The sequence below is a fragment of the Apodemus sylvaticus genome, chromosome 15 (assembly GCF_947179515.1).
Source record: "Apodemus sylvaticus chromosome 15, mApoSyl1.1, whole genome shotgun sequence".
NCBI classification, from domain to species: Eukaryota; Metazoa; Chordata; class Mammalia; order Rodentia; family Muridae; genus Apodemus; species Apodemus sylvaticus.
The window spans coordinates 54,555,777-54,583,226 of record NC_067486.1 but is presented as its reverse complement, the minus strand read 5'-3'; the positions used below and the strand labels follow the sequence as shown (position 1 = coordinate 54,583,226).

Genomic DNA, 27,450 nt, shown 5'->3' with positions numbered 1-27,450 from the left:
TAGTTCCCAAGCCCCAGAATGCACTCCGAATCAGTTACATTCACCTGGGACGGTAGTAACCAGGCATCGGGATTTTTTTATTATTATTATTCTTTTCAGCTTTCCGAGTGATTGGTGTGGTTGCTGAGATGGAGAGTCTTACTCAAGAGACATAGCTGAGAGCCTTTGCTCTGCTTCCAGATCAGTCTCAAGCTCTTGTTCTGTCTTGTCTGTTTGATTTGTGAGGTAGGCTCTTACGTAACCCAGTCTGTCTTTGAATTTGCTATGTGGCCAATGATGAGCCTTTTATTCTCCCGCCTCCATCTCCCAAGTGCTGGGATTACAGGCACACGTCACCCTGGTTTGTTTAAGCTATGCTGAGGATTGAGCCCAAGGCTTTGTGCATATGTAGCAAGACCTGTAGCCCTACCTCAAGCTCTGGATACATTAAGAATACACTGAAAAATATGTACTTTGAGGAAAACACACACACACACACACACACACACACACACACACACACACTCCACTCTACCCTAACTCTAGAATCTGGCCTGATCCTTACAGTAGGGCTCAGTGTTCTGGTAGCCTGACTGATGTGCTCTTAGCTGGGGCAAGTTGTTCTTCTGGGCACAAATAGTCCCACAGAGCATCAAGTTTACACGTGGAGTGTCCAGGTGTGACGTCATAGCTTTCATTCCGGATCTTGGAAGGCAGACGCAGTCAGATATCTATGAGTTTAAGGCCAGCTAGATGTTTACGGTGAGACCCTCTCTCAAAAGTTACCTAGTTAATTAATAAAACTAATTGAGACAAATACAAGATACTTGCCCACCCACAAGATAAGATTTCAAGAAAGCAATTAAAGACCTCTGATATGACACTGTCTTATCTTGGGAAGAGATAAGTTCTCTATATGTTGCTATTGTTCATTGTTTTAAATTCTTATCAGACTCAGCCTAATGTTGCTCCACGTGAAAGTCCTATTAGCATGATCTGTTAATCGTAGTCTGGTTAAAATTAACACGAAAGTCTAAAGGTTCTTTTACTTCCTCAGACAGTCAGATAACCTGCAGTAGCTTGTGGTCTCAATGGAGGGAGAAGGGTTCTATAAAGGATTCTTTTGGGTAGTTGAAAAGGTTCAAAATGTTTAATGACTGGGTAGCCTTCAGGACTGAGAGTGGACACAGAGCTTCTCTGGCTAGCCCATATTGCCTGGGATTCTGCATTTTACATTTCATCCCAATAGGAAGTGTCACAGAAAGGAGTTGCGTTCCTAGTGTTTATGGGCCATGACTAAGGGTTTAAGATACTTAAAGGAGAAATATGTGATTTTCCTCTCTTTTAGAAAAGCATTAGGAGACACCAAGAAGAAAAGGCCTATTTCCTGTGATCCCCTGTGAGTTTTTCAGAGACACATAGAGTTTGAAGCAGACTGACTGTAATTAAACAAGGGAATGGAAGAAAGTTCTGAAAATTTAACTGCATCCCACAGCATCAAACTGAGTAATGCATGGCTGGATCTTCTCAAAAGTGTGTTTCTGAGCACTCCCCAGGACCTCCCTGAAATCATCCTGATACTGTCTTTGATCTGTACAATTGGAGGTAAGCTAAGACCCATCCCTCCTCAGTCTAGTCTACAGATACATCTTGTAAATGATATATAGATTAAAGAAAGTAACAGTGGTAGGAAATTAGAATTGTATATCTAGTTTCGTACATTTAATATAATACATTCAGCTAAAAGAATTAAACAGTACCTATCTCTGGGAAGAGATGTGTCATATCTGTCATCAGTGCCTCTCAGGTTAAAACACTCACAGCACAATTACCACTAGGTAAGACTCAGCTTTCAGTAACTAGAGAAATTGAAGAAGATAGAAAATCAAAGTTCTGGATAGAAACTTCCAGAAATACTACCTAAATGATAAACCTACACTTACCTTTTATAAATGGAGAAGGAAGAGGAGAAGAAAAAACTGGAAATGGTCCTTTACTTTCTTTGACTTGTTTAGAAAGTATTCTAAAAGAACTAGATAAAAGTAAATGGAAGAAAATATACTGATAGTTAACAGAGATTCAGGGGCTGCCTTTTCACAGAAATGGTGAACAAAACTAGGGAAGTTACAAGTTATGGTGGTTTTCTTGGATTTATTTTCTGTTGAGCAAATTATACACAAGTTCTCATTCCATTGTTCCTAAGGCAGGAGTTAAAAACAATGAGTTCATGAAATTCTTAGGCAAATGGGTGAAACTGGAAAATATCATCCTAAATGAGGTAGCCCAATGATAAAAGGACACACAGAGTATGTATTCACTGATAAGTAGATATTAGCTCAGAAGCTTGGAATACCCAAGACACATATCAATGATGCACAAGAAGAAGGAAGAACAAAGTATGGATACTCTGGTCCTTCTTAGAAGGGGGAGCAAAATACCTACAGCCCCTTGTTCTGGAAAGACTCACTGAAGCAGTATTCGGCAAAACCAGAACGGGGAAGTGGGAAGGGGTGGATGGGAGGACAGGGGGAGAGAAGGGGGCTTACGGGACTTTCAGGGAGTGGGGGGCTAGAAAAGGGGAAATCATTTGAAATGTAAATAAAAAATATATGAAATAAAAAAAAGAGAGATACAGAGACAAAGTGTGGAGCAGATACTGAAAGACCATCCAGAGACTGCCCCACCTAGGGATCCATTCCATATACAGTTATAAAACCCAGACACTATTAACGATGTCCACAAGTACTTGCTTACTGGAGCTGGATATAGCTGTCACCTGGGAGGCTCTGCTAATGCATGACAAATACACAGGGGGACACTCTCAGCCAGCCATTGAACTGAGCAATGGTCCCCAATGGGGGAGCTAGAGAAAAAACCCAAGGAGCTGAAGGGGTTTGCAGTGCCATAGGAGAAACAATGATATGAGCCTCCCAGTACTCCCAGAGCTCCCAGGGACAAAACCATCAGCCAGAGAGTACACATGGTGTTACCCATGTCTCCAGACACATAGGCAGCAGAGGATGGCCTTGTTGGACATCAAAGGGAGGAGACACCCCTGGTCCTGGAAAGGCTCCATGCAGAGTGTAGGGGAATACCAGGACAGGGAAGTGGGAGGGGGTTGATTGGGGAACAGGGAGAGGGAAGAGGGCTTACGGGAATTTGGGGGTGGACCTAGAAAGAGATACTGGATGGTCTTTCAGTATCTGCTCCACACTTTGTCTCTGTATCTCTCTTTTTTTTATTTGATATATTTTTTATTTACATTTCAAATGATTTCCCCTTTTCTAGCCCCCCACTCCCCAAAAGTCCCGTAAGCCCCCTTCTCCTTCCTAGAAAGAGGAAATCATTTGAAATGTAAATAAAGAATGTAATAAAAAAAAGTATACAGAAGAGTTTTCATTAAAGTTATTCTTTTACTGCAGAACTAAGATAATGTAGTTTACAACCATGATAGTGGTTATAAAAACAGTTGCAAATATGACCCAAGAATCAATCATTTCCAGCAGTACTTAGCTAAAGTCTCTAAAAGTCACAAAAGTTACAAGGCAGGGATCCAATATGGAAATGTTGACATTGGTTTTGTGCCTTTGAGCATGAATAAAGGTCTTGATAAACAGTAATTAGCAGTAGATACTATTCTACTTCCTTGATATTTAGAAGTCACATGACATATAATATTGAAAGTCAGTAACACTACCTGTCTATCAGTAATGAGTATAGATTTTACATTGTCTATCAGTAACAAGTATACTTTTTTTGCAGCATTTTTGAACATGCATCTGAAAGATTTTCCAATTCCTCTTCCTGTGATACTATTTTTAATTGGATGCTGTTTTGAAATCCTGAGTTTTGCATCTACCCAGGTATGTATAATAAATGAATATCAACATTTTGTAAGAATCGCATAAATGCAAAGAAGGCTAAAGAATTTTTGAAAAAAAAACCAAAAAGCTGATCTCCTTCTACTTAAACAAGCAAAGGATGTTTATAATAATAATAATGATAATAATAATGCATTAATTATTTGTAATTATTGTAATTGCAATTATTTGTAATAATGAATGATTATTATTATCATCATCATTATAAATAAGCATGCTGAAAGAAGGGATCCCACAGTCTGAAGGCAAAAGATTGTTGGAAGTGAATATGTGTACAACTACTGAGGATAAATCAGAATTACTAGATAAGAACTTGGACAGGAAGACAGCATGGAGTTTCTATCATAGAATTCTGTTAATAATTCTGATAGAGATCTAATACTGTTGCCCCAGTTAAAAAATGTTTTATAGGTTTTCAATAAGACATAAGAGGGGTAAAATAAGATATACTCAGCTATTAAAAACAATGAATTCATGAAATTCTTAGGCAAGTGGGTAGAACTGGAGAATGTCATCCTGAGTGAGGTGATCCAATCACAAAAGAAGACACATGGTATGCACTCACTGATAAGCAGATATTAACCCAGAAGCTTGGAATACCCAAGAAACAATTCACATATCATATGATGCCCAAGAAAAAGAAAGGAGAGTCCCCTGGTCCCAGAAAGGCTCAGTGCAGCAGTGTAGGGAAATACCAGGACAGTGAAATGGGAAGAGGTTGATTGGGGAACAGAGGGAGGGAAGAAGGATTATGGGACTTTCTGGGGAGTAGGGATCCAGGAAAGGGGACATCATTTGAAATGCATATAAAGAATATATCGAATAAAAAAAAGAAAAAAGAAATATAAATTGAGCCTATTCCATGAAATGGACACGACAAAAACAAAGGAGATTTAAACAAGGAAGTGACAACATTAGGAACAGTTGGGATCTTGTAGACAAAGGAGCTACTTACTATAGGGAATTAGACTGTATTCCTGGTGCATCAAACAGTGCTCTCATCCAGAAATTTGGGGTAAAGCTTTTTTTTTTTAAAAGAATTCAATGTGAATGGTTTAAATTGTGCAGGGTCTGTGATCGCGGTTTCTGATACTAAAGGTCTTCTCCATACATGAATCAAAGGTGCAGCTGTCTCACACGCCATATATGAAATGAACAGTGAGTCAGGTTTAGCCCAAGGGCTGTGTTTAGCCAGGAACCACTTTTGGCAGGCAGGTCAGTGAGTGAAAGAGCTGCTTTGAAAACTGATGGACTTTTCAGACATAGCCAGTGATGTTCAACTAGTCTATGCAAGGACAAAAACTGAACTGCTCACTGACCTAACCCCAATTTTGACATACATAGAACTTTAAGTCCTTCCAAAATCTCCACAAGGGAAGATATCTTGTGTCAAGAACTGTGGCCTACAAACAACATAAAGTATCTTAGTGTGACTCTAACCAAACAAGTGGAAGACCTATACAACAAGAACTTCAGGTCTCTGAAGAAGGAAATCGAAGGAGACCTCAGAAAATGGAAAAATCTTCCATGCTCGTGGATTAGCAGGATTAATATAGTTAAAATGGCCATCTTGCCAAAAGCAATATACAGATTCAACACAATACCCATCAAAATCCCAACTGAGTTCTTCATAGAGTTAAAAAGAGCAATTCTCAAATTCATCTGGAATAACAAAAAAACCCAGTAAAAGAACTTCTGGGGGAATCAGTATCCCAGACCTCAAACATTACTACAGAGCAATAGTGATAAAAACTGCATGGTACTGGTACAATGACAGGCAAGTGGAACAGGATTGAAGACCCAGAAATGAACCCAAACACCTATGGTCACTTGATATTCAACAAAGGAGGGGAAAACATCCAGTGGAAAAAAGATAGCCTTTCCAACAAATGGTGCTGGCTCAACTGGAGGTCAGCATGCAGGAGAATGAGAATCGATCCATTCTTATCTCCTTGTACTAAACTCAACTTCAAGTGGATCAAGGACCTCCACATAATACCTGACACACTGAAACTAATAGAAAAGAAACTGGGGAAGATGCTTGAGAACATGGGCACAGGGGAAAAGTTCCTGAACAGAAAGAACACCAATAGTTTATGCTCTAAGGTCAAGAATTGACAAATGGGACTTCATAAAATTACAAAGTTTCTGAAAGGCAAAGGACACTATGAAAAGGACAAAACTGCAACCAACATATTGGGAAAGGATCTTCACCAACCCTAAATCTGACAGAGTGCTAATATCCAGTATATACAAAGAACTCAAGAAGTTAGACGCCAGAGAACCAAATAACCCTATTAAAAATGGGGTACGGAGCTAAACAAAGAATTTTCACCTGAAAACTTCGGATGGCTGAGAAGCACCTAAAGAAATGTTCAACATCATTAAACATTAGGGACATGCAAATCAAATCAACCCTGAGATTTCACCTCACACCCGTCAGAATGAGTAAGCTTAAAAACTCAGGAGACAGCAGGTGTTGGCAAGGATGTGGAGAAAGAGGAACACTCCTTCACTGCTGGTGGGATTGCAAGATGGTGCAACCACTCTGGAAATCAGTCTGGCGGTTCCTCAGAAAACTGGGCATTACATTTCCGGAGGACCCTGTTATGCCACTCCTGGACATATACCCAGAGGATTCTCCGGCATGCAATAAGGACACATGCTCCATTATGTCCATAGCAGCCTTATTTATTATAGCCATAAGCTGGAAAGAACCCAGATGTCCCTCAACGGAGAAATGGATACAGATAATGTGGTATATTTACACGATGGAATACTACTCAAATCCTTGATAGTATAGGCTAAAGCCATGGAGGCCAGCTGAAATATGTCCATGTGGTAGGCTACACCACAGCAGAAAGATGAAGCAGATGAATGTTCCTAATAGAACCTGCTGATGTCTACTAACACTAGGAGAGACGCCCCAGATAGTTCACTCCTCACATGAACATCTCTGAACCAGTAGTCCTGTCATTCTTTCAGAGATTTTGGTTAACATGGCTTTTTCATAGCTCCTGGGACTTCAAAGGGTCATGTATTCATTTGTAGATTCTTATATGTAACAATCCACTTACTTAAAATACTTTCTTTCTCTTTTGTTCCTGTAAAGCTGATGTATGACCTTTACTCCCTGTGCCAATGTGTTTCCTCTATCCTCTCTCCGAGAAGGGCTCAGGGATAGCCTATGCTATCAACTCCCTCTGTTACCTGTTTCCGTCTGCCATTCAGATGGAAAGTTGTGTAGAATCCAACAGAATATGTCTTCAACCACATACTGTGTTGTATCTTTCTGAAACTTTCTTTCCCTGTTGCTAGAGAAGGGTCTGTGGTGTGTTTTATATGCTAAGGGTGAATACGTGTGAATAATCAATTTTATATTACTAGATCCAGATATATGCAGATGCCATACAGTGGATGGATCCGGACATATTTTTTGGTATATTTACACCAGTGATTATCTTTAATGTTGCATTTGACATGGATATATACATGCTTCAAAAGTTATTTTGGCAGGTAATGGTTCTGCTTTCATATTTCTCTTCATTCACTAACCATATTATTTTCAGTTTATAATTTTTTATCCCAAAATAGAAAATAAAGAGGATAGATTAAACAGTATAAAAGTATAGTGTATCAAAGTGGTGAATCTAGAAAAAAAAAACAGTTTGCATTAGTTAAGGTTTTACTGCTGTGAACAGACACCATGACCAAGGCAAGTCTTATAAGGACAACATCTAATTGGGGCTGGGTTACAGGTTCAGAGGTTCAATCCATTATCATCAAGGTAGGAACATGGCAGCATACAGGCAGGCATGGATGAGAATTCACCATCTTGATCTGAAAGCAGCTAGCAGAATACTGACTTCCAAGTAGCTGGAATGAGGGTCTTAAGCCTACCCCCACAGTGACACACCTACTCCAACAAGGATACACTTCTTAATGGTGCCTCTCCCTGGGCCAAACATATACAAACCATTACACATATATTGGCAGTGTTCTAGCATGTTGGAAGCTTGGGGGAAAGTTGAAGAAAACAAACAATTCTGATTATTTTACTGGCAAAATTTGATACCAATTATCATTTTAGCTCTGGGAATCTGTAAGAACATGACAATGAAGTGTATTGTCTCAAGGAAGAAGGAATTTAATGAGAAATGTCCCATCTTAAATCCCTACCATCTAAAGCTGTAACTGCTGGGAACAGTGAAAGTACAGAGGGAGACTCATGAAAGCAAGCATAACCCAAATCCCAATGGCATCTGAGTACCGAGAGGCGAAGGCTCTTAACGAAAGCCATTGAGATAAAACTCAATGATCACAAACTGTGCATATACATCTTCCAAAGCTATCAAAAATAGTTCTGTAAATAGGAGGCTGTGGCCTAAACACCATCAAAAGCAATGCATTTTAACTGAAAACCAGGCACACTGAGTTCAGACAACTGACCAGGAGGCACAGGGGATAGGAGTACAGTAGCTGCAGAGAGCTATGGTACATGTTGGCCCAGACGACCAATGTTCAGCCACTTCCTGTTTAGGTGGGAATTGGTGGGTTTTGCTCCAGCAAAGTGAGCTAACAGACTGTTAGCCAGTTCCCTGTCTAGTCTGCTGCTTTTCAAAACAGAATGCAAAAGAGATCTGATCGCTCTTATCACCAAATGTCTTTGCAGATACTACTAATTACAATTCCTGGATTTCTGATTAATTACACCTTAATACTTTGGTATCTGCAGTCTGTGAATAAATTATCTTTGAAAACCATCCCCTGGTTACTATTTTCTGCTGTTCTTATAAGTTCAGATCCAATGCTTACTTCAGCCTCCATAAGAGACCTTGGTAAGTAACCCCCTTTCTCTTCTCTTTTCCTTTTCTATACTGAGGACACATTTTGTAGCTAACTCATCTTCATATTAAGATCCTTTGTCAGAGATGGATCTCACTACATGCAGTGGGGCGGTAAGGGACTGAAAGATATAGAGGACTAACACATATTCTGCAAGGGATGCTTAGGAGAGAAGGAAAAGCCAATGAAGAGCTTATCTTGTGTCTAAAAAAAGCAGTTTCCCATCATGGACTAGGGACATACAAGTATCCCCTTTGCACTGACAGAACATTTTGGACCAGCACATTAGTATGTACACACTGTTGTCAATGTTCTTTTGCTCAATATTTATTATCTTTTGAAAACAGTCAATAGGATGTCTTTTAAAATGCCCGTTGTAGTCACTGAGAACATTAATCAAAATCCAGAAGAACAGCAAACAATAAAATTACACAACATAGAATTGTGGTATATGCTGTTTAGAACAGACTAAACACATTTGTAGCGAACTTGCAGCTTGGTCTTCATGTGGGACCCCTAACAAGTGGATCAAGGGTCGTCTCAGACTCTGGTTCCTGCCACTGGGTCCCCTTCCCTTGCTGGACTGCCTGGTTAGACTTCAGGAGGAGAAGGTATACCTAGTCCTTCTAGGACTAGATGTCCCAGGGCAGGGTGGTACCCATAGGGAGGTCTCCCTTCTCTGAGGAGGAGAGGTAGTGACAGGGGAAGGATATGTAAGGATGGGGCTGGGAGGAGAGGAGAAAGTGGGGTTGTGAAAGGGATAGAGAGTGAATAAAAAATATTGGAGATAAAAAGAAATTAAATAGACTATCAGTGGGAAAGAAGTAAAATATTAAGTTATATTATTTAAAAAAGCAAAATAATACAGATTTTGTACAGGAAAAATAACCCAGTTCCTCCACTCAATCATTTTCTAATGATGGACAATAGAAATTTTATTTTAGATCAACTATTAATGTGGATTAATCATGGGTACCTCCCCTATGCACACTAACAATACACACATAATTTTGTCTATCTAATTTCTACTCTATGGCCAGATAAATGGAACAGGGATGCTCTTAACAGATAGAAATAACATATGAGAGACATGTCAAGTGTAAATTACATGAAGAAAGGAAAGCTGAGTCTTGAAGATAAGGAAATTACAGTGATAAAGGGAGAATGTGTTTATTTTATTGTATGCATTCATTCTGTGATACTGAGAATGGAATTGAGGTTTTGCAGCATGGTAGACAAGTGTTCTACCGTTGTGCTATGCCTCACGAGAGACTTTAATAGAACATGTTTAGCTGGGTGGTCCATCCTGGGAATCCTAGAACATGGGGGACAGAAATAGAAGAAGCCTGTGTTCAAGGCCGGCCTGAGCAACAAAAAGAAATACTGCCTCCAAATGAAATCACGTCAGAATCCATCATTAACCACGGGTCCTCATCTTCTCCACACTCTTCCTCCAAGTGCCTACCTTTTATGGATTTCACCAATCTAGCCATTTTCTACTAGAAAGATGTATATTTTTATGATAGGGAGAAGCCAATTCTGGGCCTATTTTAATCTCTGAATCTTGTAATCTAGTATTCCACTGAATTTTCCCTGTCTTTTTAAAATTACAATAATCCACTTGGAAGACTGATCTCGTAAATCCTGGGCATATTGCTATTAGTTTTGGAACTTTTTTTTATAATTCTAAAGTTGAGTCTTTCAAAAAATATTTGTAAAAGGTGTCTTTCTCTAAGCAGCATTTTGGCTTGGTCTTGAAAAGCAGGATTTTGTGCTTGTGAGTACATGGGTATGTGAAGTGGAGGCACGCGTGGGCATGCGCCTGTGAGGACTGAGAAGAACCTCAGAACTCATCCTCCTGATTTTCCTTCCCCAAGTTAGAGTCAGAATCTTTCACTGTGGAAGCTCAAAATTGGCTTGGCTGGGAGCCAGGGAACTGGATGTTTCCCTTTACCTTCTAAGTACTTGGGTTACAGGTGCAGATGGCCAGATTTTCACATAGATCCAGGAGATCCAGACCAGGTCCTCATGCTTGTATACAGTAGTATACTGAGTGCATTGTGTCTCTATCCTCTAAGTATTTTTAAACTCTATAAATATGATTTTTGTTTATGTGCTTGTGTAAGTCATATATAGTTGTTCATTATTCACAAGAAACCAATTTGCCTAGGGGTCGAGTGCAGCCCATACAGGACATACAGCTACATTGTCTTCCCAAGGTTTGCTTTTGTTTTTGTTTTCTTTCTTGACTCCGAATTTGTTATTAATTTTCAAACAGTCCCTGTTTGCTTAACAATTGTATTTTATGAACTGGAGTAATTATACAATGGTAGATTTTGCAGACAATGAACACCCCAAATGTGGTGGCTTAAAGCAAAATCTGTTCATTACCTAAACATAATGGACTGTAGTTAATTTAGTATTTCATTATAACAGCAGAGACTTAGAGTTGATAAATAAATAAATTACTTGGGTATTTTTTCCAACATGAGGATAGTTTAGGTGACATTAATTCATAGCTAAGAATAGGTCCAGAATTAGATTCTCCCTGTCATAAAAATGTGTGTCTTTTGGGTAGAAAACAGACTGGAGAGATCCACAAAAGGTAGGGACCTGGAGAAGAGTCTCGAGAAGATGAGAACCTGTGTTTAACACTTGCTAATACAGTTTTATTCTTTAATATTGACACATCTTTATCTTCTTTGACATGTGTAGGTCTTTCTAGAAGCCTCACAAATTTAATTAATGGAGAGAGTCTACTGACCTCAGTGATATCCTTAGTTATATATAGTGGTGTTGTGCATATCAGCTTCAAGTCAAAGAATGTGAACCGTACCCTAGGTAAGGATATTTTTCTAACATCTTAAAAGGTGGATTGCTTTCTAAAAGTGCTCATGAATGTTGTGTGTTATTATAAATTATGCTTATAGAAAGTAGCAAGTATTGGCAGGGTGACTTGACCTGTACATAGCATTGCTTTCTCACTGTCACTGTGATTCTGCTGTGAGCTGGGATGAAACTTCCATGGGGCTATTTGGGAGAGCAACAGGCATAAGGCAAACAATGAGGTGATGGGATCTTCTTGCTACTGCTGCTGTTGTTTTTTTTTTTCCTGTATACTCCAACACAAACAAAATAAACAAAATCGCTTAGAAGATAAGCCAGTAGTTGCCTTTTATTATATCGGCATTTGTACATTTTCCAGTGACTGTTTACCCAGGTCATGGTGACTTGGACACTAATTAGTGAGTAAACATTCAACTCTTTGAGCCTATTGGGGGCCATTCTCATTCAGACCACCTCATCCTACACTAGGATAAAGCTACAGAGAGCCTCAGACCCAGTGAGTTGGAGCAGTTTGTGTTATGAAGACTGTTTCCATTCCTTTATGCTTCACAAGCCATAACCTCATTCTGAATATTTTACTTATTTTCATTTTTTTGTACACTGGCCCTTTCCCTGTACGCATGCCTGTGTAAGGGTATCAGGTCCTCTAGAACTGGGGTTACAGAAAATTGTGAGCTGGGAATTGAACACAGGTCCTCTGGAAGAAAGTCAGTGCTCTTAACCACTGAGCTGTCTCCAGCCCCCATTGTCTCCTTCTTTTCCAGTGGCAGGTGGTACTGGACTAAACAGCATGTTTAGAACTCAAGTGCATACAAGGCCATTCACAGAATTCTCCTGTGATACTCTAGCTATCCCCAGAGATATTCCTCTATCTACCGGACAGATCATAGATTCCTTCCTTCCTTTTATCTATGGGAATGATTCCAGGTGGGAAGGAATCCAAGCCACCTGGGCCATATTGATGACACCCTACCTACCAATGGATATTTAGAGACTAGATTTACAAAGGAACCCTCTTTCCCTCATGTAGCCACACCAGACCAAACAGGGGGCCAAGTGAGCTCTATGAACAGTTTTAATTTCTTTATTTTCTTGTAGCCCATAAGGTCATGTCTACAGCTTGGTCGTATATTGTTGAAAGCTTCTTTACGGGAATCATAATTACAAAAGTGATTCAGTTATGGATGGCTACCATCTTTGGTGATGATGTCAACCACATCACTCTCATCTTCTCAGTTCTATACCTCATCTTCTATGTTTGTAAGTAGGAGGGTTCATGCTTTACCTTAAACTATATAAAAGGGGTAGATGTAAAAACATCCTCAAGTACAGGTAGCTATGAAAAGGTTTGTGAATTTTTTCAAGTGGAATTCAATTTTTTTTCAAGTACTGTACCAAAAAAATTTAAAATGTGGACACTTGTACGCAGAGAAAAATGTCCCCAGGTATAGAAAGCCAATACTATTGTAGAACAATGAGGAATTGGACAAAGCTACAATTGTAATCATACTTTACTGAGCCCCCCCTTCTGAAGAAAGAGTTTCATAACTAGTTGTACGAAAACTATAGTGTAAAAATGAGTTATATGTTTAGCTTACATGTTATAGAAAGAAACTTACTCACCAGAATAGACTGCATATAATTTGCTGAGACAGTGGTTCCCAACCTTCCTAATGCTGCAACCCTCTGATACAGCTTCCCATGTTGTGGTGACCCCCAACCATAAAATTAATTTTGTTGCTATTTCATAACTGTAATTTTGCTACTGTTATAAATTGTGATGTAAGTATCTGATATACAGGATATCTGATCTATGACTCCCCCAAAAAGGGGTTGTGACCCACAGGTTGAGAAACCCTGATTTAAGCCCTCCATATCTGGAAATTCTGATGATTTTACATTGGCAAAATTATATAAACTATTAAGGTATAAACTTAAGTAGCCTGGACTTACAAAGAAAGATACAAGGGTTACTGCGATCTATAGGATTTGAATAAATTACAATGGAGAAAGACTGCTGTTTAGAAATTCTAGAAGAAGTATGTACTTTATGTAAAGAACATACCCTATTAGACAAATCTCAAAGCATTTAGTAAGTCTACAGCAGTTAAAATTTAGTTCTTGAAATAGGAGATTCCTAACTAAATCAAACAAAGTAGCCCCGAACTGAGTCAAATATGTATGTGTGAGGAACTTAAGTGAAAGTGTTTGTCCAGAATATTTCTTATCTTTAAGAACACATATTTTAAGATGTATTGATTGATCAGATCAAGAGGGAGCCTTTCATAGACCTGTACTGCTGTGCTGTCCCATCTCAGAGTGACACAGTGTGGCTGTGTGTATTGACAGATTTACGGGCGTTTGCTGAACAAAGGATTACTCCTAAAAAGAATTCTGACTCAATCATTTTAAATCCCCAAATCTACAAAACTTCTTTGCAAACTCAAACACTTCAGGATTCATTGAAACGACCAGCATTTCCTTCCTCACGACCTCCTTAGTTTTTGCCACAATGCACTGTCACTTCTAGAAAACTCACAACAGCGTCATACTCACAATTCTGTTGGATCTGATGACTCCCTGTCTCCAGGTGTCCTCATCTTGCCTGCCTCATTTCTGCTGTTTGTCTTCAATGCAAATATTTACTAAGCGTGCGTTATGCTAGGGTCTGTTTCTTGGCTCTCATCCCTTAGTCCACAGCTTACCAAAATACTTCTTTCCAGGAAAATTTAATGTTTGTCCTAAAATAAATTCCAGTTTCAAAATTGCCTTCCATCATTCATTTTAGTTACTGTTTTACTTTTGCTGCTTCAATTCGGGTCTTGGTTTTGAGGCAGCGGCTCACTATGTAGACCTAGCTGACCTGGAAAGTGCTGTGCAGACAAGGCTGGCATTGAACTCATGGAGTGCCTCCTCCTCCGCCTCCGCCTCCGCCTCCTCTGCCTCCGCCTCCCAGGGTTGGGATTGCATATTTGCACCATCACACCTAGTTAGCAAAAAAAAAAAAAAAAATCTTTATAGTTCAGGTGGGCGGCAGCGGCAGCAGCAGTGGCTGGTCCAACTGAAGGGCCATCAGAAGTGGAATCAAGGTAACAGGGTCCAGGCAGGCCCTGTGCCCATGACCACTGGCCATCACTGGCCAGCCGGGCTGCAAGCAGCTGCAGATTTATGGTGCATTTCACCGCACAGAAGCCACTTCAGAACTCTGCCTCCCACCAGTCACAGGAGACTCGCCCCCATCTTGGTTCTCGGACTACAGTGAGATCAGACAGACTGAGGTACTCAAACATAACCCGAGGCCAACATCGCGGGGCTCTAAGCCCTACAGGCATTGGCCTGTACCCAGGCCTTGGGCTGTTCAGGGGGCCATGGGGTGCCAACCCAGCCAGGAGGTTTTTTTTCCCCGGGCCCGGCTCACGCGCATGCGCCGCCATTTTGCCTATAGGACACCAGAGAGTTTGAGCAGGCAAAGCCAGCAAACAGGCATAGCCCGAGGCTAACTTAGCGGGGGTCTAGGCCCCAACAGGACCTGTACTGACCCCAAGAACTGGGCTGCTCAGTGGGCCATCTGTGTGTCAATCCGCCCAGGAGGTTGTTAGCCCAGCTGACTCTCCCGGCACTTTCAGGGAGCACACGCACGCCCGCCATCCTGGCCACCTGACAGACCCAATTAACAGTCATAGCCAGAGCGGAACTTTGTTCAGACCTTGGCCTCCCAGGCTTTTGCCTAGACTCAGGACCTGAGAGGCTAGGCTAGTCCTGCATGCACCAAACCTCTTGGGAGATCGGCTGCCCAGCAGAGTGATCAGCACGGAAAAGGTCCCCGCAGCATACACCCTTCAGCACTCCCTGAAGGAGCAAACAGGCACCATCTGGTTCACAGACACAATCTGGGGCAAAGAACACTAGGGCTGCAAGGGCACCCAAGAGGAGGACAGCACATCAGCAATCTGCTACAGGGGAATGCCAGCCATCCAGTGTTGCAGAAATAGCCTCAGAGCCCCTCAGGAGGCCAAAACACCAACCAGAGACAAGTCCAACTAACTCCAGAAAACAAGATGGCAAAAGGGCAAACACAGGAACACTACTAACAGAAATCTAGGCAATATGGCAGCATCTGAACGAAACTCTCCAACATCAAGTCCTGGTTATGCCAACATACCAGAGAAACAAGATTTGGATTTAAAAATCACTGTTCATGATGCTGCTAGAAGAACACAAAAAGGACATAAATGAATCTCTTAAAGAAATACAGGGGAACATGAATAAGCTAGAAACCCGTATAATGGAAACACAAAAATCACTTAAAGAAATGCAGGAGAATAAGGCTCAAGAGACAAAAGCCAATAAAGAAGAAATGCCAAAAAAAAAAAAAACAAAAAACAAACAAACAAAAAAAAACCTTAAAGAAATGCAGGAGAATTTGAGTCAACAGGCAGAAGTCATGAAAGAGGAAACACAAAAATCTCTTAAAGAATTAAAGGAAAACACAAACAAACAAATGATGGAACTGAGCAAAACCATCCTGGATCTAAAAACAGAAGTAGAAACAACTAAGAAATCACAAAGGGAGACAACTTTGGAGATAGAAAGCCTTGAGAAGAAATCAGGGGCCATCGATGCAAATATCAACAACAGAATACAAGAGATGGAAGAAAGAATCTCAGATACCGAAGATACCATAGAAACCATTGACTCAACAGTCAAAGAAAATGCAAAATGCAAAAAGCTTGTATCCCAGAACATCCAGGAAATCCAGGATATAATGAGAAGACCAAACCTAAGGATTATAGGTATAGATGAGAGTGAAGATTTACAAGTGAAAGGGCCAGCAAATATCTTCAACAAAATTATGGAAGAAAACTTTCCCAACTTAAAGAGAGAGATGCTTATGAATATACAAGTAGCCTACAGAACTCCAAACAGACTGGACCTGAGCAGAAATACCTCTCACCACATAATAATTAAAACCCCAAATGCACTGAACAAAGAAAGAATATTAAAGGCAGTAAGAGAAAAAGGCCAAGTAACATATAAAGGAAGACCTATCAGAATCACACCAGACTTCTCACCAGAGACCATGAAAGCTAGAAGATCCTGGGCAGATCTCATGCAGACTCTAAGAGAACACAAATGTCAGCCAAGACTACTATACCCAGCAAAACTTTCAATCACAATAGATGGAGAAACCAAGACATTCCATGACAAAACCAAATTTACATAATATCTTTCCACAAACCCAGCTCTGCAAAGAATAATAGGAGGAAAACTCCAATACAAGGAGGGAAACTACACCCTGGAAAAAGCAAGATAGTAACTTTCCTTCATCAAACCCAAAAGAAAATAACCACTCAAATATAAAAATAACATCAAAAATGACAGGAAGCAATAATCACTATTCCTTAATATCTCTTAACATCAATGGACTCAATTCCCCAATAAAAAGACATAGACTAACAGACTGGATAAGGAAACAGGATCCTACATTTTGCTGCATACAGGAAACACACCTAAATGTCAAAGACAAAAACTACCTTAGAGTAAAAGGCTGGAAGACAATTTTACAAGCCAATGGTCTCGGGAAACGAGCCGGAGTAGCCATTCTAATATCAGATAAAATTGACTTTCAACCTAAAGTCATCAAAAGAGACACTGAGGGACACTTCTTGCTGGTCAAAGGAAAAATCCACCAAGAAGAACTTTCAATTCTGAACATCTATGCGCCAAATGCAAGGGCACCCTCATTCGTAAAAGAAACTTTACTAAAGCTCAAAGCACACATTTCACCTAACACAATAATTGTGGGTGACTTCAACACTCCACTCTCATCAATGGACGGATCAGGAAAACAGAAACTAAATAGGGACACAGTAAAACTAATTGAAGCTTTGGACCAATTGGATTTGACTGATATTTATAGAACATTTCACCCTAAAGCAAAAGAATATACCTTTTTCTCAGCACCTCATGGTACCTTCTCCAAAATTGACCATATAATTGGTCACAAGACAGACCTCAACAAATACAAGAAGATCGAACTAATCCCATGCCTCCTATCAGATCACTATGGTGTAAGAGTGGTTTTCAATAGCAACAAAAACAACAGAAAGCCCACATACACATGGAGGCTGAACAATACTCTACTCAATGACACCTTGGCCAAAGAAGAAATAAAGAAAGAAATTAGAGACTTCTTAGAATTTAATGAAAATGAAAGCACAACATACCCAAATCTTTGGGACACAATGAAAGCAGTGCTAAGAGGAAAACTCATAGCCCTGAGTGCCTCCAAAAAGAAAATGGAGAGAGAATACACTAGCAGCTTAACAACACACCTGAAAGCCCTGTAACAAAAAGAAGCCAATTCCCCCAGGAGGAGTAGAAGACAAGAAATCATCAAACTCAGGGCTGAAATCAATCAAGTGGAAACAAAGAGAACCATACAAAGAATCAACTAATCCAGGAGCTGGTTCTTTGAGAAAATCAACAAGATAGATATACCCTTAGCCAGACTGACCAAAGGGCACATAGAAAGTATCCAAATTAACAAAATTGGAAATGAAAAGGGAAATATAACAACAGAAACTGAGGAAATTCAAAAAATCATCAGATCCTACTACAAAATCCTATACTCAATACAACTGGAGAATCTGAAGGAAATGGACAATTTCCTAGACAGATACCAAATACCAAAATTAAATCAGGACCAAATAGATCATCTAAACAGTCCCATAACCCCTAAAGAAATAGAAGGGGTCATAGAAAGTCTTCCAACCAAAAAAAGCACGGGACCAGATGGTTTTGGTGCAGAATTCTATCAGACCTTCAAAGGCCTAACACCAATACTCTTCAAACTATTCAACAAAATAGGTACAGAAGGAACACTACCCAATTCCTTCTACGAAGCCACAATTACACTGATACCAAAACCACACAAAGATCCAACAAAGAAAGAGAACTTCAGGCCAATTTCCCTTATGAACATGGATGCAAAAATACTCAATAAAATTCTTGCCAACAGAATCCAAGAACACATCAAAACGATCATCTACCATGATGAAGTAGGCTTTATCCCAGGGATGCAGGGTTGGTTCAATATACGGAAATCCATCAATACAATCCACTACATAAACAAACTCAAAGAAAAAAACCACATGGTCATTTCATTGGATGCTGAAAAAGCATTTGACAAAATTCAGCATCCTTTCATGCTTAAAGTCTTGGAAAGAACAGGAATTCAAGGCCCATACCTAAACATAGTAAAAGCAATATACAGCAAACTGGTAGCCAGCATCAAACTAAATGGAGAGAAACTTGAAGCAATCCCACTAAAATCAGGGACTAGACAGGGCTGCCCCCTTTCTCCTTATCTTTTCAATATTGTACTTGAGGTACTAGCTCGGGCAATTCGACAACATAAGGAGGTCAAAGGGATACAAATTGGAAAGGAAGAAGTCAAACTGTCATTATTTGCAGATGATATGATAGTCTACCTAAGTGACCCAAAAGACTCCACTAGAGAACTCCTACAGCTGATAAACAACTTCAGCAAAGTGGCAGGTTATAAAATCAACTCAAGCAAATCAGTAGCCTTCCTATACTCAAAGGATAAGCAGGCTGAGAAAGAAATTAGGGAAATGACCCCCTTCACAATAGCCACTAACAGTATAAAGTACCTTGGGGTGACTCTTACCAAACATGTGAAAGATCTATATGACAAGAACTTCAAGACTTTGAAGAAGGAAATGGAAGAAGACCTCAAAAAATGGAAAAACCTCCCATGCTCATGGATAGGCAGGATTAATATAGTTAAAATGGCCATTTTGCCAAAAGCAATATACACAGATTCAATGCAATACCCATCAAAATCCCAACTCAGTTCTTCACAGAGTTAGAAAAAGCAGTCCTCAGATTCATCTGGAATAACAAAAAACCCAGGATAGCTAAAACTATTCTAACCAATAAAAGAAATTCTGGGGGTATCAGTATCCCTGACCTCAAGCAATACTACAGAGCAATAGTGTTAAAAACTGCATGGTATTGGTACAGTGACAGGCAGGCTGCTCAATGGAACAGGATTGAAGATCCAGAAATGAACCCACACACCTATGGCCACTTGATCCTCAACAAAGGGGCTTAAAACATCCAATGGAAAAAAGATAGCCTTTTCAACAAATGGTGCTGGTTCAACTGGTGGTCAGCATGCAGAAGAATGGGAATTGATCCATCCTTGTCTCCTTGTACTAAGCTCAACTCCAAATGCATCAAGGACCTCCACATAAAGCCAGACACTCTGAAGCTAATAGAAAAGAAACTGGGGAAGACCCTTGAGGACATCGGTACAGGGGGAAAGTTCCTGAACAGAACACCAATAGCTTATGCTCTAAGATCAAGAATTGACAAATGGGACCTCATAAAATTACAAAGTTTCTGTAAGGCAAAGGACACCATCAAAAGGGCAAATTGCAACCAACAAACTGGGAAAAGATCTTCACCAACCCTACATCAGATAGAGGGCTAATATCCAATATATATAAAGAACTCAAGAAGTTAGACTCCAGAAAACCAAATAACCCTATTAAAAAATGGAGTACAAAGAATTTTCACCTGAAGAACTTCGGATGGCGGAGAAGCAGCTTAAAAAGTGCTCAACTTCATTAGTCATTAGGGAAATGCAAATCAAAACAACCCTGAGATTTCACCTTACACCAGTCAGAATGGCTAAGATTAAAAATTCAGGAGACAGCAGATGTTGGCAAGGATGTGGAGAAAGAGGAACACTCCTCCACTGCTGGTGGGGTTGCAAATTGGTACAACCACTCTGGAAATCAGTCTGGTGGTTCCTCAGAAAACTGGGCACCTCACTTCCAGAAGATCCTGCTATACCACTCCTGGGCATATACCCAGAGGATTCCCCACCATGTAATAAGGATATATGCTCTACTATGTTCATAGCAGCCCTATTTATAATTGCCAGATGCTGGAAAGAACCCAGGTATCCCTCAACAGAAGAGTGGATGCAAAAAATGTGGTATATATACACAATGGAGTACTATTCAGCCATTAGAAACAATGAATTCATGAAATTCTTAGGCAAAAGATGGAGCTAGAGAACATCATACTAAGTGAGGTAACCCAGACTCAAAAGATGAATCATGGTATGCACTCACTAATAAGTGGATATTAACCTAGAAAACTGGAATACCAAAAACAATCCACACATCAAATGAGGTACAAGAAGAATGGAGGAGTGGCCCCTTGTTCTGGAAAGTCTCAGTTAAGCAGTATAGGGCAAAATTAGAACAGGGAAGTGAGAAGGGTTGGGTGGGAAAACGGGGAGGGAAGGGGGCTGATGGGACTTTCGGGGAGTGGGGGTCTAGAAAAGGGGAAATCATTTGAAATGTAAATAAAAAACATATCAAATAAAAAAATTAAAAAAAAGAAAAAGAAAAAAATCTTTATAGTTACTTCTGCAGTCTTAGGAGTGGAATTACAAATCTTCTCTTAGTGTTGTTTTTACAGGACTATTACCTACTTGAAAAAAACATTGACAGTTTTCTATACTGTTTAGTGTTTCTATACTAAACACATTAAAAAATAAAATAAAGTAGGAAGAGATCCATATGGGGCCTTTGTTGTCTTCCATTCCTAATTCTACCACAAAATATACCTCTTGTACTATCTTCCAAACAGAAGGTATATGAAGTGGGCTGGTCCTTACAGAATTCAACAGGTCACCTTTGACTTTTGATTTATGTATCAAGCACTCTTTTGAAACAGCAAGTATGTCAAGGATTCTTAGCCTCACTGGGATAGATGAAGAGAATTTTGAACTGATGATGATATGAAGCCAAAGTAATATAAGGACATACATCACATATTTCACTACACAGTGGGGTGTGTATCTGGGGAGGAGAAACTATGAGCATCAATAATGACTTGTAATGTCTTCTAGATGAAACTAAGTTGGGTAACTTCTCTGTAAAACCATGATATCTGACTTTTTCACACCCACTAGAGATCATGTTATCATTGAAGTTGATCCTTTTGTTGTTGTTCATTCTAAAATTAGGTGAACTCGTTGGGATGTCTGGAATATTTACTCTGGCCACCATAGGACTTTTTCTAAATTCTACAAGTTTTAAACCAGGAGTTGAAGCATTTCTCCTCGAGTGAGTGGCTCTCCTGTTTTGACTTTGTTTTATGCACTGGAAGCTATGAAATTACAACAATAGTTGTATCTGCATGGTGTGAGTAAAACACTGATAGGTAAAATAGCCCACTAATTTTTCTGTAGCCTTCGTTGATGCATAATTTTAGACAAAACAGGTCACCTGATTTTGCATTTACATTGGGTGTATTTTTCACCCTTCACCCTTTCAGTGAAGATTTTGGTTACTATAGCTTTATGACTTCAGCAATTACCATTATTCCTAGTGCTGTTGATAAACATAAATGCTTCTGGCTTTTGGATTCCAAATCTTCTCCCCCACCCCCTCCTGTGTCCTGACTGCTGCAGTACCTGAACCACTTATTCCACAGACATGATGAATAACTACTATATAACCTCAGCTCCATGAATCTATTTAAAATATAGCATACATCAGGCCCTATTCAATGTGGTAGAAATCTAAGATGATAGTGGTAAGTCCTGCTTACTTCAACAACCTAGAAAAGATTCACGCTACTGTTCTGAGAGAGAAGGCTTCTCTAGTTTCCATCTTTTTTCTTGTTCTCTCTAGTCATCCATTTCTCACAACTCCTCAGTCAAATCACTGATGCTGTCACACCCATCTTATCAGAGACTCAGTTCCTTCTTATCTAAGCCACTGTAACTATTGTGTAACTATTGTAAGGTTTTCTATCTCCTTTACCTATGAAAGGCATTTTCATGGAAAACTTGGGATTTTTGTCCCCTGACACTTCTGCACTAATGTCTACCACTCACCACCTTCTATCACCAACACAGTCTATCAGTTAATATTTCATTATTAGTGATTTTTAGGGCTTAAATAAATGTTTATTAATAAATGAATTCTTGTTATCAGTGTTTTCAAGTTACATGATCCATGGTGTCTGGGAGTTCAGTTACTCTGTTACATTGTGTTGCATTTAACTGCAACCTAAGTATTTCTTTCAGACTCAATAGAAAAAAGAAAGTTACTAATTTACACAAAGTAATTTAAATTGTTTCCGAATCACATGTTTACCTGCATTCGTGTTCTTTTCTTAATGGTTTACTTTTAACATATATTGAGTGTTGATAAATTCCTCCTTCACTTTTATTTCGTTGATTATTGCATAATGTTTCATGTAGGTAAGCTTTATAATAAACGTTTAAGTTAACTAGACCTATATTTTATTCTTCTCAAAAAATGCAGATTCTGGAACTGCCTGTCCTTTATTGGGTTTCTTATGGTGTTCACATTCATTGGACTTCTAATCCCTGCACACACATATTTATATATATCATTTTCTGATGTATATTATTCATTAAACATCTACTTCACACTGATTGTTTTAAGGTAAGCATGCCATGTGAAATGTGTATATAGGAAATTATCTGAAAAATGTTTTATAAAATAAAGAAATGATTTTATACATCAGCCCGAACAGTTAGTTGACCTAAACTTCTCAAGTGGCCATTGGCAAAGTAATACACAGGAGTTTTATTAGATTTTAAATGAATTTGAGAGCAATGTAAACACTTTGTAAAATTTCTAAATATAAAAGGTTCATAATCTACTAAAATTACTAAGAAGCAACTACTATTAATATTTGGCATATTTCACTCAATATTTTCTCTCTTTGTACAAGGGCAGAAACTTTAGCTACCAGGAGAAATTGTATCTTGTAATTTTTGCTCAATATTATAATTTCTTTGAATTCAAGACTTGAAATGTAAACATCTCTTTAAAAATTTAGTGTTAAACTCTCCTTGTAACAACCCCAATAATGTTTACAGTTCCCTTATTCTACGCTTCAAAGACAGAAGAGTCTACATGAAAAGGAGACGGACACCAAGAAAGGAGGCCGTAACTGCAGCCTCATCCGTCACTCAAATAGTTAAAATTCTACTTCCAAAAATCAGTTAGCTTGTTGATATCAACCAATTATTTGCAAATACTTATCCCAATTGATCATACAAAATTGGTATAAAATGACACAGGGGATGGAAGAGAACTGAACAATACAGATGACATGAGTAAAATGAAAATCTGCAAAGCAAAAGAAAGGGAGGACATCTCTCCCCGATTTTCTGCTTACCACTTCTTATTGTAGCCTTGACCTTACCAATGGTCTAACCTTCGTCTACCACTTATAGAAGCACCACCCACATGTGATGTGACATTACCCTAGCAGCTCAGCAGTGCAAAGACATAGCAAGAGCAGGTCATTCTCTATGTGTGAGTCTCTAAGACATATACCTTCCTTTGGAGCCACGGCAACAGTGTGTAAAAGATGGCTCGCTGGGAATACAGTAGAATAACACAAAGACATGTCTACAACAAAAATAACTTAAAAACTCATTTTGTTTTCCAGACTTTTGGTCTTTCTGCTAATGAGCCCCATTTTGTCTCGACTTGGTCACGGGTTCAGCTGGCGCTGGGCGTTCATCATGGTCTGGAGTGAAATGAAAGGAACACCGAACATAAATATGGCCCTCCTGCTCGCCTACTCGGACGTTTCTCTTGGTTCCGAGAGGGAAAGATCTCAAGTAAGGAAAGCTATGTTTTCTTATTTGGATATTTGATGGGAGTGCTGTCCAGCATTGATTTTGTAGAGCAAGCTTCTGAGGGAGGAGAGGGCGTGGAGCGGGGAGGGGGAGTTCTCTGTGTGTGGTCTGTTCATTCAGAAAGAGTTGTGAACTCCCTTACACGGAGAGAGGACTCGAGGCTGCAGCACTGAAAAATCAAATAATTTTCATCCCCCTACTAGCTAGAGACTCCCAGCCTCCTTCACGGGGTTAATGGATTTCAGATGATGATGAATTGAGAACTATAAGTCAGTTTAAGCAGCAGCTGTTTGTTGCAAGACATACTCTCTATTGTTTTTATTTATTCTAGAATCCACTCATTTGAGGAGATAGTTAGATGATGATTAGCTCTATTTCCTTGTACCATTCTCTATGCTTACCTTTAATAATTCTAGAAAACAAAAACATTTGCCAGGTAAGGATGTCTAGGTAATGCCCTAACCGAACATACTAGAATGTTTCTCCCTTTATTGCATGTTAAAGTGAGATTATTACAAAGAAATTTGCAGACCCCTAGAGGGAAGACGCAGTCCTAAAACTGCTTAATTTTTTCTTAAAACATGGCTGAAGATGCATGTGTGCAAGAATATAGTGAGTCACCATACTACTTCTTCCTTGCCTGGTACCCAATTTCCTTATTTGTTACAATCATCTGTTAGTATATAACAACCTAGTTCAATTTATACTACAGAATACATTGTAATAAATTCCCCTAAATACTTACCTAATATATTTTTTTCAATTCTAGATATTATTTCATGGAGTGTCAGTATGTGTAATTACCCTGATTGTCAATAGATTTATTTTGCCAATGGCAGTTACTAAACTAGGTAAGCCCTACTGTTTACTATGGTGAGAGAAAAAAAATTCCAAATACTCTAAAAAGTACTGATAAGAAAATATCGACCTAATTACAAGTCCCAGTGTTTTCTGATTGAAGAGGAAATTGAATTGGTATATAAAATGCATAAATCACTCAGGCTAATAGACTTATTCTAAAATATTTTTATGTTATCCTAGTATAGTTAAAGGTTAGTATATGTTCATCCAATTATTCAGAAAACGTTTTTTAACAAGAATGCTCTAGATAATAGACACTATTATAAGAACTATTGCATTCTGAGGACAGGTAAGATTTCTAAGCTGGCAGAGTTCACACTGGAATAAAGAAAAAAAGCTCTGAATAAGTCAAATGAATTTGTGAGATTCACAGATAAACTAAAATAAGTTATGTGCAAAATAAAATACAGACAATGACAGGGACTGCTTTCCTAAGGAAACTAGAGGCTGTGCGCTCAAGGACAGAAGAGCAGAGGAGTCATTTGACATGTGGGTTGTGTCTTGGGTATTCTGAGCTTCTGGGCTAATATCCGCTTATCAGTGAGTGCGTACCATGTGTGTTCTTTTGTGCCTGGGTCACCTCACTCAGGATGACATTATCCAGTTCCACCCACTTGCCTAAAAAATTCATGAACTCATTGTTTTTAATAGCTGAGTAGTATTCCATAGTGTAAATATACCAGGAAAGGGGAAATCATTTGAAATATAAATAAAGAATATATCTAATTTAAAAAAAAAGAAAAAGAGTAGAAGGATGTGACCCTCAGGGAATAAGGCAGGTAATTCATCGGATAGGCTTCTTTGCCCATACAATTATGGACATTGTGTTTCAAGAACTTCAGTGTGAATGTCTGAAAGGTGAGAGAGCCCTTAGCATAAGTTCTAACAATGTGAAGTGGAGCTCCCACATGTGGAAGATGAAAGTTAGATCTTTTGTAAGCTCGAGGCCACAGAAGCACAAGCCCAAAAAAGGAAAAACTTCAAGTTGCAAACAGTACTGCTTCCTCACTTAGAAAACTGGGAGAAAAGACTCACCCTGAAAGTAAATAAAAATAGATAAACAAAATAGATGGATAGATAGAAACTGGTGAATACAAAATGCTGAGTCATCTTTCCCTAGCGTGTAGTAAGCATTCAGTAAATATGCACTATTGCTCTTACATCTGGACCTTAAAAGGAGTCTGCAAGTGCAAAAACCTTGAACTGCTAGCTTTCTTGTCATTAAAGAGTGTATGTGGAATCTTTAATGTTTAAACATAAGCATACTTACTGGTAGGGCTGCGTGATGCATCAGTGGATAAAGTATGCACTGCATAAGTATAAAGGTGTGAGTCTGGATCTGTAAAACCCATGTCAAAAATAAATAAATCAGCAAAAACCAGATGTGGTGACATACACCTATAACCCTAGCACAGAGAGACACACGCAAGCATATTCCAGGATCCTCCTCACTGACCAGCCACTGTGGTCCACACATTCAGCTCCAGGTTCAGTGAGGGACCCTGCCTCAAAAACTCAGAAAAGGATGTGATTGAAAAAGGCATATAAATGCCAACCTGTGGTCTCTATATACAATCACACAAGAGATTATTATGTGTACCTGCACACCTGCACACACGCACACACGCACACACACACACACACACACACAAATGATTAGTGTTGGTAAATAAAAATCAAAAGGATATTTTATAATGCATACAAAAATTGTCTTTCTGTTGATTGTACAATGTGGTTTTTGCCCTAAGGTCTTCGTGATGTCACATCAACAAAATATAAATCAGTTTATTATACATTCCAACACTTTCAAGAGCTAACCAAATCTACAGCCATGGCACTCAAATTTGACAAAGATCTTGCTAATGCTGACTGGAACATGGTTGACAATGCAATTATACTTCAAAATCCATATGCAGTAAGCATATAATAGTTTTCTATTCAACTAGAGTGAATAAAAATGAATATGAATAAATATTAAATGTAGATTAAATCGTAAGTGTTAATTCAAATTGAAAACATTTATAATTTTTAAATCATAGAGAGGTATATTGGTCATTATTTTCTGCAATAAAGAAATAATGAGAACATCTTAATACTGTGGTTATTGCCTGACAAAGTAGGAATCTCAACCAATCTGAAGTCATAAGATGTACATGTAAATTAAAAGGAGAGAACAACATATTGGCATTGTCTTTTTAAAATATTGTAAAAAAGAAGATCAGGAGTTCACAAGATCAGGAGTGAAAATGATCTTACAATCATTTGTTAATCCATAATTTATTTGTTAATCCATAATTTGTT

At 39.0% G+C, this 27,450-nt stretch overlaps 1 protein-coding gene across 1 annotated transcript in view; it reads left to right on the top strand.

The window, feature by feature from the left end:
• The first annotated feature begins 1,422 nt into the window (after positions 1 to 1,422).
• Slc9c1 (solute carrier family 9 member C1) overlaps positions 1,423 to 27,450 on the top strand; it is a 68,447-nt gene continuing 42,419 nt past the window's right edge. The window contains exons 1-11 of the mRNA XM_052158887.1: positions 1,423 to 1,584; positions 3,742 to 3,842; positions 7,248 to 7,376; positions 8,533 to 8,698; positions 11,421 to 11,546; positions 12,651 to 12,812; positions 21,625 to 21,724; positions 22,934 to 23,077; positions 24,096 to 24,270; positions 25,058 to 25,139; positions 26,898 to 27,064. Of these exons, the coding sequence (XP_052014847.1) occupies positions 1,437 to 1,584; positions 3,742 to 3,842; positions 7,248 to 7,376; positions 8,533 to 8,698; positions 11,421 to 11,546; positions 12,651 to 12,812; positions 21,625 to 21,724; positions 22,934 to 23,077; positions 24,096 to 24,270; positions 25,058 to 25,139; positions 26,898 to 27,064 (1,500 nt within the window). The 5' untranslated portion in view covers positions 1,423 to 1,436. The remainder of the gene's footprint in view (positions 1,585 to 3,741; positions 3,843 to 7,247; positions 7,377 to 8,532; positions 8,699 to 11,420; positions 11,547 to 12,650; positions 12,813 to 21,624; positions 21,725 to 22,933; positions 23,078 to 24,095; positions 24,271 to 25,057; positions 25,140 to 26,897; positions 27,065 to 27,450) is intronic.